General features: G+C 38.3%; 1 protein-coding gene across 2 annotated transcripts in view; it reads right to left on the bottom strand.

Annotated features, from left to right (window-relative positions):
* ARHGAP15 (Rho GTPase activating protein 15) overlaps positions 1-18269 on the bottom strand; it is a 322242-nt gene that overhangs the window by 116988 nt on the left and 186985 nt on the right. For both annotated transcript variants that reach the window (XM_064717976.1, XM_064717977.1), the window contains 2 exons: positions 16124-16246; positions 7059-7157 (listed from right to left, as the gene is read on the bottom strand). In XM_064717976.1, coding sequence (XP_064574046.1) covers positions 7059-7157; positions 16124-16246 — 222 coding nt within the window. The remainder of the gene's footprint in view (positions 1-7058; positions 7158-16123; positions 16247-18269) is intronic.

Below are 18269 nucleotides of genomic sequence, written 5' to 3' on the forward strand. Positions count from 1 at the left end.
AATCACAAACTTGCAAGGGCTTTTCTCAGAACCTGGTTGTTTTATATTGCACTCATCTGTATGTTTGAGTTTATGCTCGTTGGCCACTTTAAAGTAAACACAGTTCAATGCCCTCAGAAACAGATTTCTTCTGCACACAGGAATTCCCTGGAAAAAAGGCTTTATCTGCTGAACTGCTGGATATTTTTGTGTGCATGCAATTTTTTTTTTCCTATCAGTTTGTTTTCTTCCCCCCCTTTTTTTTTCCTCTTTTCTTTTACATTCAGTGCATATAAAAGTTGGGAGCAGAAGCCTCCTTGGAACAAGATAGAATCATAAAAGGAATCTCATCACAAGCTAAACAGTACAAATTGCACATTCTTCATGGAAGTATTAGCTTTTAGTGCGTGCCTGGATCCAAGCATAATAGATTATCCCAAAGTGGGAAAGAATGAACAGTACAAAATTAGCAGAACTGGGGGCTCAGATCAGTTGGTGGAGCAACATGATCTCTGTACTTTCAGGGCACTGAATTCTAAAGCCACGGGAAACAGAATGTAAAATTATATCAGAGTAAGCAAGGAAGCATGTGTAGGCCTGGGAGAATCAAACAAGAGCTTGGAAAATACATTTCCAGAGGAGAATAAGTACTGAAAATCAGTGAATGAACTTGTAGGAAGCAAACTGCTATTCATGAAGAATTTCTTGCTCTGAGGATAGAAAGATACGAGAGTGAAAAAACACAGAATACATTTCAGTGGCTGTTCAGGGGCCAAGTGCTGTTGGAGAACAATCCTGCACTCAGACAGAAATATAAAATGGGACAGGATAGGTCAGTCTCCTGAGGTTTCCCTGCTCAGGGAAGCCTTGCCAGAACAAATCCTTTATGCCTCTGGCTGATGGGTTTGGTCTAACCGTGCTGGGAAGTGTCCCAGGAGCACTGTGCATTTACTGGGAGCCCAAGATGGTGCTGAGCACACCCTGGCAGAACTACCCTGTACTTTCCTGCTGCCTCCCTCAGGTCCTCAGGGATGGCAATCAACTATTTCTGAGCACCAAATAAAATTTAAAATTTTTGCTCAGGCTAAATAAATCCTGAGGAACATGCTGTTGAACTCAAACCTGATAATGAGAATTATAATACATACATAAGTGGAGATAGGTGGTGGGATCATAATCATGGTGGAGTTTCAATCATTCCCCATCCCTGGAGTGATTTAAAAGCTGTGTAGATGTGGCACTGGGGACATGGCTCAATGGTGGCCGTGACAGTTGTGGAGGAATGGTTTGACTCAATGATCTTAGAGGGCTTTTCCTACCTAAATTTCTGGTTTTATACAATGGCTGTGAATCCATCCCTTGGCTGCACAAGCTTTGTGTCTCCTGCCATCCTCACTGGTTTATAATCCGCTCACCCCACCATACCAAAGCCAACAACCCCAGTATGGGAATCCTCAGCTTTAGGATGTGTTTGAGATTTTTTTTCTCTTTTTTTCTTTTCTTTCTTTCATTAGAAAATGAGATAGCATTAGACTCTTTTAAAAACTCATTTTTTTCCTAGCAGCATAAATATATTCACAATACTTTATATTTTTTAAAACTCATTTCCTCTTTGCTTAACTCCTTGAGATAAGTGAACTCTCCTCTGTGTAAACATTCTACCAGAATACTGACTACCTTTTAAGCAATATATGATTTAGAAGGTAATGAAATATCACTTTCTTTTCTTTTTTCTTTCTTTTTTTTTTTTTTGTATAAATAGGTTTTAAAGTGCTTTTAGCTGCACTTTAGCTTTTAGATTAACAGATAAAACTGATGAAAGAGACACAACCTTCTGTCACAGGGCAGCATGGCATTTGGGAGGTGAGGTAGTTTAAAATACTGTTTTTATCTTCATTTCTCTCCATTGGGATGACTGTATTTCTTTACTACATCCCATAAGCTACTTTATCTTTGCCCATAAAGTCATTTTCTCCCTTAAACCCTGAATATTCTGCATCATGAGACTGTGTATCTGCAAGTCTGCAATGATCCTGTGCATAATCAAGCACAGCTATGGACATTAAGTTATTTAAAGCTAAAATTAGTATCAGTTTTAGGCACTTTGGGGTGGCAGACTTTGGAGGCCATGAGAAATCTGAATTTTGGAGAGCAAGAAGTTAATCTTTTTTCAAAACCACGCCTTCTTAATATTGCACTTCCAGCTTTTAAATGCTTAATGGTGCCCTCTGAAGTCTCACTGGTGCTACCCCAGATTGCCCCCCAAGCCAAGAGCCCCACACTCAGAGGGGTTTTTGTCACTGCTCTTATTTAACATGATTTGTTCCCTGGGTCTCAGTGCAATGAAACCCAGTAAATAACACACTGGACACACAGAGAAGATAACAAAAGGAAATAGTTAAGGTACTATAATAATTTTAGCCATTCTTTTTTCAGGTCACTATAATCTGCCCAAAGATAACTAATTGTTCAAAGTAAACATTCCACTCCGACCACAAAAGGAATCCATTACACAAACATATAATTCACAGTCATTTTTAGTGGGTTGTAAACAGTTTGGAATGAGCATAAAATGGGACAAAAATCAAAGTGAGCATTTAGAAATGAAAAAGTGTTTGCTACAAAAGGTCAGTCCCTTTACTTGGCAAACTATGTAGAAAAGCCTGGGAAAATGTTGAACACACAAGCAGTAAGGGAATTTTAAAGCCAACAACCTCCCTGTTTCTTTAAACAGACATCGGAACCTATAACTGGATCCTGTCAAACAAACGACTGCAAAAAAACATAACAGCTGCTAAGAAGTAAAGTTGAAAGATAAAGTTTTCTAAGCTAAGAACCTTCTCAGAAGTGGACTAAAGGTCTTTCTTAAATCTTTAAGCAAGGTTATGGATCCCAGGGTGGCTTTTAGGCATTGAATCAAATATGTAATTTTGTGTATCATTCCTGTCAGAGCATCCTGTGCTCCAAGAAAAGCAACAGAAAACAATATCTGCAACGTCCAGCTCAGCATGGAAACAGTACCTGTAATCACCAGCTTTGCTGCCTGCAGTGTCGTTTTTCAAGTCATTTAGGCTGATTTGAGAACTCTAACTCGGATTTGGGAATGGAGGGAGAAAATGAAGGATGTTTCAAAAGAGAGATGAAAGTTAAATTATATTTCCCTGGAGCATTGGGGCTGTATTTCTTTACAAAACCCAAGCCACACTGGATACCCTGGGTAGGTTTAGGATGCAGACTGCTAGGGGTGTTCATTTACTCTGTCATTAGACACACAGACAAATGATCTTCCCTGGAAAAGAGTTTAGTATCAGACTGTTTTCACACGATAAAAGACTACTATGAGAAGTATTGGATGGCATGTTGTTGAGGTACAGCACAGACTGATATTTTTGTTTTTTTTTAATGCGTTCTACTCATGCCTTTCACATATTTTTTTAAAAAAGAAAATGCAAAAAAAAAAAAAAAAAAAGGCAGGACTTCTAAAGGGTCCTGGATAACAAAACAAATGGGCGACTCCAGAAATGACTGGAAATGATATCTGGCCTAGAAACACCAAAAAAGTCCTGCAATGGGCCCCACCCTTGGCAGAAGTGAGCAGTGTGTGAGTTGCAGTGCTCTGGGAAGATTGTCCCAGGCTCTCCTCCCTGCACTGCTCAGCTCGGGGCTGGTGCTACCTGTCAGACACTTCCCAGGGAGAAAAGGAAGCAGATTGAAGAACAGATTGATAAACAGGAGTACAGATTGAGAAGGCCAGGTCGACAGATAGCCCCAGAAAAGCCTGAGGTCCATCCAAGGTAGGTGTGGATGGCAAAGTAAAAGAAGAAACAGAAAAAAAACCCCACAGAATGTGCTGTTCCATCAAAAACTTTCCCCTGAAGTCCCTGAGAAGACAGAAAATGAAGAAATGCTGGAGATCTGGAGATCTTTGAGTAGTCCCTGTATTCCTTCAATCTGATTGCTGCATGGTATAGAATTATTCTCTTATCCTCAGAAGGTCACACCACAGATATGGGAAATTTTTCTATTTAGGATATTGCATGAAATACTAAGGATACAATACATTTTCCCAAGGTAGTTTTGACTTTAGAGGCACTGGTCTGAATAGCTCAATAATCAGGACTAGAAGTTCATCAAAAATTATGAATGAATAATTCAGTAATTATTATAAGTAATTCATAAGTACAGGAAGAATGAAGAGAAAAACTGAGCTTCCTTAAAAAAAAAATTATGTGACAATTCCCTTGCAAGTATCCAAGAATGGGCACAGTTTTATTGCCTCTCTTTATTAAATTCCACTACCAGCTCTGCAAGATGGCTGAGAAAATGGAGAAAGACCTTCTGTTTCACAGTTCTACTTCAATAACTAAAAATACAAAAAGAGGCTGAAAAAGTGGAATTCATATCATTTTTATCACATTCTAAAGTGAATCCTTGTTTGATAGATAAATATCAAAATCTCACACCACAATATCTATAAATATGTGGTGTGAGACTTTTTAGATCAGATCTTAGAAAGCACCCCTGTTCTGAAATGGTAAAGAAGCAAACTAGGGGACAAATGATCAAACTTTGATTCAAGTTAGAGGAGAATACATTCAGAATGAACATCCTTTTGAGATTCATTTTAAAATAGCACAACTAAACAGGAAATCTTGCCAATGGTTAATGACAACCTGTACATTTTTAATCTGTGGGAGAATATTGCTAGATTTGGCTATTGTGTGTAACCTCGTCTACTCAGGAAAATGTACTAATTAATATCATTTATTCAGATCACTGCTAGACTTTCTGTGCACAGTGATTTTGCTTTAAAATTCAGAAAAACAACTAGAAAACCAGTAGGTGAATAAAAACTAAATCCATGAGCTGATAGCTAAGAACACAACCATTCAGTGGAGCACAAATGGTTTGTAAGTAACATTTAGGGATGGTCTCCTAAGGTCTTTTCTCCTAATACTGCTTTATCTGAAGCGCAGCACGCACGTAACATTTTTTGGTACAGTTACAGTATGTGGATGATATATTCTCTAAATAGGAAAAGAAAGCTTTTCTACCACAGCCAATATGCCAGCTGTACCGAGTATCTAGGCCATCTTACTAAGACTATGAAAGTAAACATACAGTTTTCATTAAATGTGCCTTTCCCATAATTGGTACATAAGTATTTCCCATGACTCTGCAGTTGAGTGTCTTGGCTGGAGGCATATCTGGCCATTAAGAGGAGGGTTTCAGATCTGTTGAGTCTCAGCCATGCCGGGAGAACTTGGCACCTCCACACACTGCTTCCTAATACCAACCCCGGCACAAAATGTCATCAGAAGCTTGCATAAACATTGGACTTAGCTTCACATAAATTACTGCTGTCCTGAGATAGTTTATGCCAGAACTCAGTAAAAACAACACTCTGAGTAAATAGAATGCGAGTAAATGGAAGCATCTTAATCCAAGAAAACGATAATAGAGAAAAAAAACCCTGCGTATCAAATATAAACTCATAAATATAGTGATAACGTGAAATTTTTATCTCATGCCATGTGATTAGCTTTTATTTACATGTTAGGCTAACCAAAAGGGGTAAGCTTCTCTGAGTTACAGCAAGTTTGAAGGAAACACAAGAACTGTAGTGCAGTACTCAGAAGGATGACTGCCTTTGAAGGAACCGTGATACATCCAGTTTCTAATATGAACATTTTTTGGACAATCTCACAGACAGTAAACATCTAATTACGTTCCTTGAATTCTTCTATTACTGTTCAGCAGTGCAGAGACCTCTGGCCTCACTTCTGCTTGGAGGAGTGAGCGGTCAGATACTCCAAAACATCTATGAAATATCCAGCACATTCTTGGGGGAACTCGTGCTGAGGTTGTAACCAAGCAGTTTGTTAGACACGTTCTGCATGGAGTGGCATTTTTGCAATCTAATCTCTGCCTTTCCTTTTCATGTTCTGAATTTCACCTCACAATTCCTCCTCTATTAATAGGCACTTCACACATTTTTCCCCTTTTTTTATCCAGCCTCCAGCCTCCCTCCACAAGAACCCAATGCTACTATCTCCCCCTGCTGAACGATCTCCAGTTTGTTTCAGTCTCTGACTTCCTGCCAATCATTCTGGGAATAATAATATCCCAGTGCTCTCTTTGCTGTATAATTAAAGCATGAATTTCCCTGAGTTTGAAACTCCAGGGTAGTTTTATTGCACCTTTCACTATAAAACCAGGTAACAATGGCAGAATTAAAATAGCTTCTGCCTTTGTGGGTAACACTCTAAGTATCTTTTTTATTTTTCATGGACTCTCTTGTTCTGAGACTCCAGTATATGGCAGTGACAATGGGTTCACCCAGCCTTATTCTGAAAATAAATTTTCTATCTTTTGCAAGATATATGTTTCCCCAGATCCCTGGAACAAGTTGTAAACTTGTAACAGATGGTGATGAAGCCTCACATTTTTATACAATACATTTTAAGATTCTGCATCTACCGCATGCACCTTCCAAAGAAAATGACCTTCAGTGAGAGAAGATGCACACTGCAGAAAGGAAGGCAGGCAATCGTGTTAAGTACATCTTTTTTACACTATGAAAATCCTTCTTATTAATCAAAACTTTTAATGAGGATGGATACCCATTTCAGTATTTTTGCAATATCATGACTTTTAAAATAACTGTAAAAATTAGACACCTGCACTCATTAGAAAAAAAAAAATATGGCCATGCTAGAATAACATTTATTTCGGTTAAATACAATTCAAGACTTAGAAAAAAGTATTGGCCTTACATTCACCAGGGAATTTAGAATGAAATTACTGACATTTTATTGATGGCTAACATTTGCTTACCCAGAGAAAGACTAAACCAACAACATGTCAAAGAAAAATACAGAATAATCAGCATGAATGAGTTCTATTAATGTCTTATCATATAAAGAAAATGAAGATACACAGAATGTGATATAGTTCCATTCATAACTATATTATAGAACGTACTGTCTGCCTACCCTGGCAATCCAAGCAGAGTTACAAGGTTAAAGTTTTGATTACTATTAGAGTAAAAAGAAAGTATCAAATAATAAGGTACTCACCTCTTTTTTCAACAGCTTCTATGCAGAGTCTTACAAACTGGGGAACTGTAGATTTCTCATGCTCACAAACCGAGTGCAAATGGGAGCCAAAAATTTGATCTACATTTGGAAGACAAGAGGAAAATACATTAAGGCATATTATTATTGGTGAGATTTTTCTCTCTTCTCAGCTTGCCTATTAATTTAAAACTCAGATATTGAAGATGCATTGACAAAACTGGAACCAAATCCTTTTTGAGTCCTAGTGGTCATTAGCTTTTGCCCCAGAACAAAATCCCTCCACATCTGCTGCTCAGAATGCTTGATGGATTCAATTTCAATTGCCACTTGCACCTTAATTTTGACTTTTATAAGGCTTGGAGGTCTCCAGAGTTTGGTTGGACCTGCCATAGAAAATGTGCAGGCAGTTCCAGAGCTACAGCTCCCCAAGTCATTGAATACAAATTTCAACATGATGCACTTGGTCCAACCTAGAAACTCCTCTGGTTGGGTGACCTGTACCTTCCATGCATTTGGAAGTTTCACTCTTTCATGGAGCACTGTATGAGGGCAAGGACTTCATTACTTTGCATCTTCAGGACTCAGTACAATTTCATCTCAACTTCACAAAATCTTTTTCTTTACTGATCGAATCGCCTGCTCAGAAAAAGAGGAGATACAAGATGTCTTTTGATGTGGATTTCATCTTACACCATGTTTAACGAATGATCAGTCTCACTTCCTTCACAAGCAATCCTTTAACTAGATAATGGCAACTTTTAGTTTTTGTGATTTCAAAGTTTTGATCAACTCTGACTGTTGATCTTGAAACATATTTGTATTAGCAGGTTCAACCCCTCAGATTACTAATTAGCTTCCTCCACCTCATTTCCACTCTGTGTGTTTGAGAGATTATGAAAAGAGCAATCAGTAACAGGGACGTTGTCAGCTAAAATCAGAATGAATCAAACAGATGAGAGGAACTATTCAATAGGAGCCAGTTAAATGCTGAAACAATAGGAGTGTACTGTCATCATTTATCCGAAGAGACAGTCTCCATATAGCATTTCAACAGAGCACTATGGTTTGTAAATTGGTGTGGAGGCTTTGAAAATTATAATATAGATAGCTGAAAGGTGATAGCAGCAGTCTGGACTTTGCATCAAAAACCCAGCAGCTCCCATGGAATTGGATGTTTCCTCCGTGGCCAGTGCCACCACACTGGACCATAACCAACTGGAGTGCTTTTTGCTCTAAAACCAACTTATCCTCACTAACAATTAAAAAAAAAAATAATTCTGTGCTGCAATAAGCTTCATTTTCATTAATCACCACTATTTCATACTCAGCTCAGATTTCAAGAGTGACTCGATTGCCTTTTCTTTCCTGACACCCAGAGCAGGGAAGGCAGCGACAGAACCAGGGTGCGGGGCAGGGGTCGCTTCGGACTCCCTGAGATGCACCAATTTACACCAGTACCTCCCAAAGTGTGTGATCTGCATTCTGGGAGAGTATCAGAGATTGAATTGAAGTTATCTGGAGTTTGGGCTGCAGAAGGGATGGAGGATTGGGTTCACAGCACTGCTCTGAGGAAGGTTGTGTGCATGTGTGGCGTTAAGCATTAGCGAACAGTCTGTTACATGTTTTGGGGTTATGTTTCTGACAAAGCACAGTCTGGTTACATTTTCTTCATAAAACATTTATAGCTGCCTTCAGTGGTAATTATACATACAGAGATTTATGATTAAAATGTACTAGCACTTCCTCTTTTGACATCTTAATTGTTTTTTAAAATTTTAGCAAAGACCTGTCAAATTCTTTGCATAATATGGAATGGTCTCCAATGTAAATTATGTTAAAAAAGAAGTAAAAACATGTCTTATTTGGTGGACAAAGACACTTGTAAACAGTTTCAGAAGCAAAACAGGCAAAGAACTGAACTGTGTTTAGATGGCAACACATGAAGAACTGAAATGAAATTAGTGTGTTGCTGTTCAGCAGTTTCTCTTCTGTGTTATAACCACTTTATAATCAACTTCTAGGATTATTTCACAGTTACTCTTTCAATCTCCAACATGAACACAAAGAATTTGGTATTCCTGGGAGGAAATTCTGAACAGGCTGAAAAGAGTTTTACAATTCTCACCTAGTACGTTACTTCATTTCTTGGTTCAGATTCTATATATTCAGCAAAATATCAAACCTCATTTTTGATACCTTTCACTGCATGGATACAGTCACATTTTGTACCCCACAGTTAACTTTTAGATCATCTCTTCTTTAGAATACAGGCACTCAGGATTTTTATCTTGGATGGAAGGGCAGCAAAATAGCATTAATACTTCCTGGGCATCAAAATTGACTATGGTAAAACAACAGCACACAACTGCTTTGGAGGGTTTTTTCCCCTTCTAGAAATTCATGAGTATTTACAAGTACATGATCCCTTGAGTCATCCAAATAATCTCAATTCTGAGTACTCCTGGACCACAAATTCCGTGACTCTCTCTAATCAATTGATTTTTTGCTGGATCTGTTCCTGCACATAAACATGGGAATGGCAGCAGTTCCACTGCCATATTTACACTTGTGGAGGGCGCAGGGATACTTGAAGAAAACTCAGCTAAGATTTGTTTGTGCACTATTTCAAAACACAAGGAATGGTGAATTGCTCACTTTTATAGGCAAGATTGGTATGTAACTAAAATTAAAATATTATTTTCTTATTCTTTTATAAGTGGAGAGGTATACATATTTTAAAACTAGTCTAAGGGAAAGCTCTCCAGAACATTTTTTTCAAAAAAATAAAAGAACTGCTCCCAAAGGGATAAGGAAAGCAAAAACCCCCTTTGTTTGATTTATTTGTGATAAGGTCCTCCAAAACTTCATCTTTTATGACTTGAAAAAAAGAGATGTACACAACACTCCTAACCTCCTGTTATGACAGTTTATGTTTCTTATCCAGCTTATTTAACTCAAATGCCTGGGAAATAGACACAATTACCACCTTATGGAATGCTACTTAACTTTAAATGCTCCCCTCTGAATAGAAATCCACTTTATCTTCTCAGAGTTATTCCAGTTTCTCAGGAATTATTTCCTCCATAGGCTCCTGAAATGCTCTTGTTTCATCATTTAAAAATTTAAACTAACAATTGTTCAGAAATATCTTTTATTAGAACAAAGGCAATTCCCATGCAGTGGATTCTGTTCACAAGGGCTCGTACAAAGGAGCTGCATACTATGCCCATATACAGCTTTAATCATTCACTCTTTCAGCTGTTATCAATTTAAAACCAATGAAACTCCCACACTGAGTCCATTTGAGCAGTCAATTTTAATATCTTGGGGCATCTGTAGTTATTCTGAATTGGCTGCAAAAGCAGAACTAACAAGTTAAGCTCTAACCATAAGTCTACATCAGGCTGGTAAACCATACATCAAACACCGACAGTTAGTCAATACTGTAGTATGAAAAACCAACAAGCATTTTTAAGAAGAGCAATATATTCATAATATGTTTGGTGGTATGGTTTACATTACACATCCCTGCTATCTGCACGTTTAGAAGAATTCTGCTGGAGATGGTGGGGTGTGTGACAGTTTCACACAGGGATATAAAACCAGACACCAGAAGAAAAGGGAATGGACGTTCACAAGTTGTATAATATAAAATGATGATTATGGCTTCAATGAATTGCTCGTTCTGGGGAGCTTCAAGTTTTCCCTGAGCCTGACAGGGCTACTTTTTTTTTTTTTCTTTTGAGTAGCTCTTTCCAGCTGCAGCAAAGCCACTAACCCAGGCTGCAGAAATCTCGACTATGGGAGACAATTCTTCTGGAAAAGAAACAATTAAAACAAAATCACTAAAGCCACATCCTCACTGAGAATGTCATTGTTTAACTGTTTTGGGTGTACATGGATGAGATGTGGCCACACTTGGAAGAAACTCATACTTCAGTGTTTTTTATTAAAGAAACAGGGAAGGGCATGTCCAATACTCCAAAGTCTCAGGAAGAAGCTTAAATTCTGGCATGAGAGGAGATGGTATAATGGTACAATGCCCAATTTTTTTAGAAATGTGAATTATATCTATGTAATCCTGTGCCTTTCAGGAAGAGAATTAGCTGTGCAACATCTGGATTTGAACTGCTGGACTAACAGAGCTTTGTACCAACATCCAAATAGTTTGTTTTCTTTGTATCTGCTTAAATGTCAGAATAGGGAAGGAGAATGAAAAGAGAAAATCAGAGATGGATGTACAAGGAGAGGGATAGGACAGTAGGCACCAGAGCTGTGAACCCTTGCAGAGGGAAGTCATGCATTTGGAGCCATATTCTTAAAGGTGACTTCTTCTAGCTGCTCTGTGTGTAGTCAGACACATTAAGTCAGACATTAAAGTGATGCTGATTCCAGACTGGGGCTCCAAATAATGCCATGACACTTTTACAGTAAGTGGGGCAGGTCCTCAGCTGACTGAAGTCGGCGAGGTTGTCAATGGAGCTCCCCTGATTTATGCAAGCTGGGAATCTTGCCAGTCCTTTTAATGTGAAGATTTACTATATATCGTTGATCCGTGGTGGTCATTAATTAAAAAAAAAAAAAAAATTACATTTGTGAACAGTTACTATTAAGTGGCATATGAGCTGCCAGATTTGTTTCACATTCTCAGAAAAAGGGAAAATAGTACCACAGACACAGGTCTCTTTTAAGAAATTCTGGTTTTACTGGAGACAAGAGCTTGTTTGAATTCAAAGAGAGGGCGTCTGGTGTACTACTCAAAACATTTCTCCCAAAATGAGACATTTAAAAATTCTCTGAATCATTTTTTAGCATCATGTCAAAGGAACAAATCACTTTGTTCAGTGTCTGGCCATCCACAAGGTTTAGGAAAATTGCTTCCAAATGTCCATATCAAAGAAAGAAATACCCTTGTGACCCATTGTCCCTGCAAGTCAAAGGAAACATTTCCCAACTGTCCCTAAGCTCTGATGTGCACCAGAACACTTGCAAAATTCCTTCATAATCTGCAAGAATTACAGAATACACCAAAGATGGGCCTTAATCTGCTCTTTTGGACTTCTCATGAACATTCTGCTCATTACATTGAACTCCTCCAAGGTCCAGTGAAACATATGATAGAATAAAGACATTTTCCCTTGCCTGGAAATGGAATGGTTGGAGATCTCTGTGCTGTGATCTGCACAACCACCAACATATGCTGAGCTCTGTTCTATAGGCTATCAAGCCAAATCACAGCTAGTTCCTTTCACTAGCAATTGAGTGGCTTTTATTTTCATCTTGAAACAGTTGTAACCGTTCCAAATTTTATGCTGTTTTGGTTTTTGCCTTAGCTTATGAAATACATTCAATGGAGTTCCTTCAGTGTCTAGCTTTTGGGAAAGAAAGATCCACCCTAGAAGAAAAGGAACCTAAATAAATTTCTTGCCAGCTGCATAGCTTCATTTTCCTCATTTCCCACAGTGTCATTTATATGAGGTTGTTGCTAATGTTTTTTTACTCTTTGCTGAGAGTGTATTTTGTGATAGTGTATTACCAACACAAGCATCATAGCTTTAAAATCACAGTTTCACAGAAGTTTCTTTTCCTTTGTTGGTCTAGAAAATCTCAGAAATCAGGATGCTAGGAGGCCAACATCAAGTTGGAGGTTGGCAATTCATTCTGGGTAATACTAAATCATGACAAAGCTCAAACATAAAGATCAAAGTTCAATTATAGACTATAAAGTCATTTTAAAAGAGAAGATTTATATATTATTTTTCTAGCATATTAGTGCAGATTCTGTAAATTCTGAGAATATTTCAATGCCGAGGAACCAAGGACCCCTGCCCTAGCGTATAAATTTGGACAGTTATTCTCAAAATAACACTGCTCAAATGGCAGACATGGGACATGCCTCTTATTTACTATTTCTAGGTTGTGTGCACGTGTATATCTAAGAACAGAATTGTGCTTAGAGACACAAGCACATTCCACAATGTCCCTGCATTGCACATCATCTCAGAAATGCTTCAGAAAGCTTCGAGACCAAGGGTATTTTGTGTAAGCATGAGTGAGATGGAACAAGGACAGATGATGTTCATTAGGGCTCTGGCTGGAGCACGAAGAGCCCCAGTCACCAGCCCATTGCAATGAATGGAGCCAACGTGCTGTTCCCATCCTGGCTTCTTTTCTGCACAGGACTAGAAAGCAAATGGGACAATGAGAATAAAAATAACTTTTTGTCATGCAAAGTGTCGGTGCATCTTCATTTTCAGATCAACATGTAGCTAACGTTTAACCATCAGTCTTCTACATTCCCTGCCCTGACTGTTATCCTCCTTACTATTTTCATTTAACTCCCTACTTTACTTTCTACATGGATATCTGCTACACTCTACACAAGCAAAGTTTGGGTAAGAGTTAAATGACAATCACATAATTTCTAGATTTCCTGATAACAGTGTTGGCAGAACAAAGTACCCCAGGAGATCAAACTGCTATTTAATTTTGAAGCCTGTATTCCCAAATTTGGTTAATGTGGAGAAATGTGTGGAGTCTCCTGGCCAAGTGTGCACGCATCAACGACTCACTGAGCACAGGACTATGTTTAAGTGAACTTACCACCTTAAAATGTATTTACTCATGACTATAATTTACGTGTTAAATTTATTGGAGTTTTGGTTCCAGCGTGACATACAATGTAAAAAATCAATATAGATTTGAGAGCTTTATAGTGCCCCTGGCAAATATGAATAGCACTTGATGAAAAGTGAAGGTTTTCACAGCACCTACAGTGCCACTGCATTGGAGTAATTAACACCACACGCTTCACAGATATTTATATCAATTCTTCACCAGCACACAGAACAGCTCTTTGTCAGGAATTTGGTACCAAGATGTCCTGCAAGGCTTTATACACACTTTTATTACAAGCCCCTATTTTAAGGGATTTACAATTCTGACAGAAGTATTTCCCTATGGAATAAAAGGTCGTAGGCATGTTCTGAGAGCTGGAGGAATTTTTCTTGTAAAAATTGGTTAACATTTTTTTCCCTTAAGAATCAAGCAAATAAATAGTTCTGAGGGGTTTCTGCAACCATTTAAGTCACCTTTAGAAAAATAAATAGATGCATCTTATAATACAAAAATTTGGCAAGCTTTCCATTGGTAATCTGGGTGGTTGAATTTTGTGATTTAAAAATATTCTAATGCGAGACTAAAAATTAACATTTAAAAGTGGTCTCTGCATAAGCACCGCAACTGCATTTTCATAACATTTTAACAGATTAAGGGGATAAACTGTGGTGAAGACAATGAAGGAACCTTATCAAATGAGCATTTCACATAGACTTACTGTAGATTGGAATTAAGCCGTGCTAACGAACCCTGCCTCATTTGCATGGCCAAAACCTAATCCTAATGAAACTTCATGGTAGATAACTAACGTGTTTTCTTCATGGCAACATTAGCTTGGCAATAAAACTGTGCCTGGTACAGATTCTGAGTTACTGAGCCACCAATCAACCACACCTCTGTTATCCATGGAAAAGCATCCCAGGTAGAACCAAGTTATGCTGATGAATCAAGAGTTTAATGCAGCTCTAGCCAAACCCAAATTCATCTGGCTTTCCTAGAGAGATATATTAGAGGGTGGATTTGAGTTATGCTAATGAATCTGGATCTGTTAGCAGGGATCACATCTGATCCCTATGTAACACTGCAGGAGATTCATCAGCCACACTTTATTAAGCAAATAAACCTCCAACCCTTAAATCCAGAAATTAAAAGGCTTAAATTACTCCTCTTTTACTGTAATAACTGAAACAAACTAACAGGATGCATTCAAATCCCACCCTCAACTCCAAAAGTACTTCAAAAAGGCAAAACCCTCTGAAGTATTGAAATCAGTTACTAAAAATGTATAAGGACAGATCCTGAAAGTTTGGTGTGCAGGTGTGCACACCTCATAAACACATATTGACATACAAATGACATTTTTTCAAGGTTTCTGTGTCAGCTGGAAGCAGCACCCCAAAACTGAGGCACGTTGTGGTTTCATATAATGAAGATTTCCTTACAGTAAACAGCACTGCACTGAGCATCTCTGCACGTATCTAAAACATAAGAACTTAATTCATCAAATCTTCTCTCCAGACATGGGCCCAGCTGGTGTTGAACTCTTGAGGCTGCTTTAGCTTATTCTGGCTGGGGTCAATCTCTTGGCTCAGGACAGACAAGTTTAATACACACTAGGAACACCCCTTGCCATTTTTGACACACCACTGGAAAACCCACACTCCAGAGATTGACAGGGGTGGCTGGCAAAATGCCTCTTCCTAGTCAATTTGCATGTGCAGTTGTGGGTTTCACACATAATAATTTGGGAGTGCGTAAATTTTTCAAGTATTATTCCAGACAATATTTAAAAGCACAGCTTTGCTCGGATGTTAGTGGTCAGAATGCTACTGCCTTCAAGTTAACTACCAGCTTCTCAGTGAAACACTTCTTGGATAAACTAACAAACACGTTTTATCAAAGAAACAATTTTTTAAGAATATGTGATGGCTGACCAGCTTAGCAAGAAATTGGAACAGGAAAAAAAAAAAAACCACAGATTCAAAGCATTTCTTATTCGTTGACATGTATTTCAAATTGTTAAAAATGGATTTTGTTGGTGAGATAGAAAAATAATGAGAGAAAACAGCAGAAAGTCTTTCAACAAATTAGTCAGCACAGCATCTGAGGGTCCTATGTTAGGTTCTAAAACATAAAACTATATTGATATTCTTTTCTTAAAAGGAAATGGAGTTGTGCAGCATCTTGATTTGCATTGTTTGTGGTGTTAAATTGAGGAGCTTTTACCACTTGCACACCAAAGCAGAAAAATTGCAGGAGCAGTCAGATATCACAGAGGTAGATGAACCATACATTGATTCTTTTTTTCTTTATAGTTCTCCAGTGTGTTATGAGACACAGCAACAAAACCATATTTAAGAAGTGCTTGTCCAATGTACTGAGTCAAATATTAATTTGTGATTTTTTAAATTTTTACACCAAAAAGAAGAATAGAAGACTGAACACACCTTTAATAAGTCCCTTTTCTTGCAATGTTTTCAAGGAGGGTCTTCGGGAGATGAACTTCTTTAATCTGCTTTTAATTCTGTTTCTGTCATTTGTGTCAGAGGCACTGTAGTTCAGCCTGAAAACTGAAGGAAATCAAGAGAGAAATTTTTAGTGAAATGATATTTCTGAATTAACAGTAGGTTTCTGAGATATCCTGAGAAAAGCATGGCCACAACCACCCTGGTAAGACCCCAGTCATGCGGTAGGTCAGCAGCGTGGCCGGTTGGACACTGCAAACCATCTGATGAATACTTTTGTGAATAAACACGACGAGTTCACCCCGTGGGTTACGCGCAGAGCTCGGTTATTTATTGCCCATAAGTATTTGGATGGCGACCAGTTTGCTCATGAAGTGTTCACGGATCCCACAAGTTTCACATGGGTGATTTTTCAGCTCCAGCTCCGGGCTCCGAGCGCGCTACGCACTATTAGCTGTGCACTCCTAGCAATGGGAGAGGGATGGATGGCCACACCACCAGAGAAGGACTGGGTGCTCTTGCCAAGATGGATTAAGCGTTATATATATATATTTAATGCAGTTATAGAAAACATGGCTGCGTGCCACGAAATGTGTGCAAGACGCATTAATTTATGGAAAGAAAAGTATTCCCGTCCTAATGATTATATTTTATTATATTTAAGCATTTACCAAACTGAGAAACAATTTGAGCGCAATTTATTCCTGCTCTGTGTCAAAAAGACATAGAATCCAGCTGCAGAAAATCCCCTGGAGGAGGTTTCAAAGGCATAAATTTAACTTTTTCTCTGCTGAGGTGCTTACAGGGCACTGTGATGGCTATCAAAACAGTAAGGAGAAGTTCAGCCTGTTCCAGAAGTAGCAGAGATGCCATAGGGAGACCTCTCCTAGAGTTTTTCCTAAACAAGCTGGTTTTTAAAGATTTTTAACAAATCACCTGAGACTTGGCCACCTTGAATAACTCTTGTTCAGTGTCCTGAGCTCTGTCTCTGTGCCCATTTCTGACTAATTTAATGGGGCAGCCAGAGTGGTGCAACCCCCTTGGCAAAGGCCTCCAGCTCAGAGAGGGGTGGCTTCTTCTTTCTAAGGAAAGAGCAAGACTTCCATCTTCTCTTGGAAATCAATTAACCAATTAATCAATTAATCAATCCACCAAAATACAATATTCTCCACAAGGTGCACTGGCAGGAGCCTGGTCCATTGTCCCTTTGACAGAATCTCTAAAGAGATAATTTAGCTGCAGTTGCAGACATGCTCCCTCCTCTCCCCATGCAGACTGAACCTCCCCTATAATGCAGCAATCTTCAGTCAGAGGATCCAAGCAAAGAGAGAGCAAAATTAAAAATATGGTCATTATTATCAGTCCTTTTTTTTTTTTATCAAGGCATTTTGCATTAGTTTTAAACAGAACCAGAACATTTAAAGGTGCACAATTATAAAACAATGGCAAGTTAAAATAACTGGTTAAGCAACAGCAACAACCCTGGAATATTGTGGTTTACATTACAAATCTGATTTTAACAGCCAAACTTATAAAATGGTTTATGCTTTGCTGTTGTCAAGGGAGAAAAACTTGCCAAATTGTTCATTTTAAGTAAATAGAACATAGCCAATTAAGGAAAGCAATATTTAAACACATGCCTACAATGATCAGAGCATAGTTTGCTTCTGATTTCACTACTGATTTTAACAGAAGAGTGTTCCATTTTCCCACAGCACTAAAATGACCCCACACATACTTCCACAAACTAGTAATCACACAGGACAAATAAAAGGACACTTTACTGGAAAATACATGGCTTGGTACAATAATCCATCACTTATGAAAACTGAAATTCACATTTTTTAATGGTAGCATTCCTGGAGAGATGTATCATAGAACATAAAGATTAGCATTCAATTGATGGTTGGTGCTTTTTTAACATTATAGCAGAGGATTTTTTGTTCGAAATTGAGCAATCCTTGGCAGGGACAAGCTAAAATTCCAAGTCACTTGGCTGTGCTATAAAAAGAACAACAAATCGATGTTTCTAATTCTGCATCTTAGTGGTACTTTGAAACAGTGAAGTGAGTTGTATTTAGTTTGGGGTCTCTTTTGTTGCTCAGTGTCACTCTGTCCACAGCAATTC

This window comes from Zonotrichia leucophrys, chromosome 7 (genome assembly GCF_028769735.1).
Source record: "Zonotrichia leucophrys gambelii isolate GWCS_2022_RI chromosome 7, RI_Zleu_2.0, whole genome shotgun sequence".
Taxonomy (NCBI): domain Eukaryota; kingdom Metazoa; phylum Chordata; class Aves; order Passeriformes; family Passerellidae; genus Zonotrichia; species Zonotrichia leucophrys.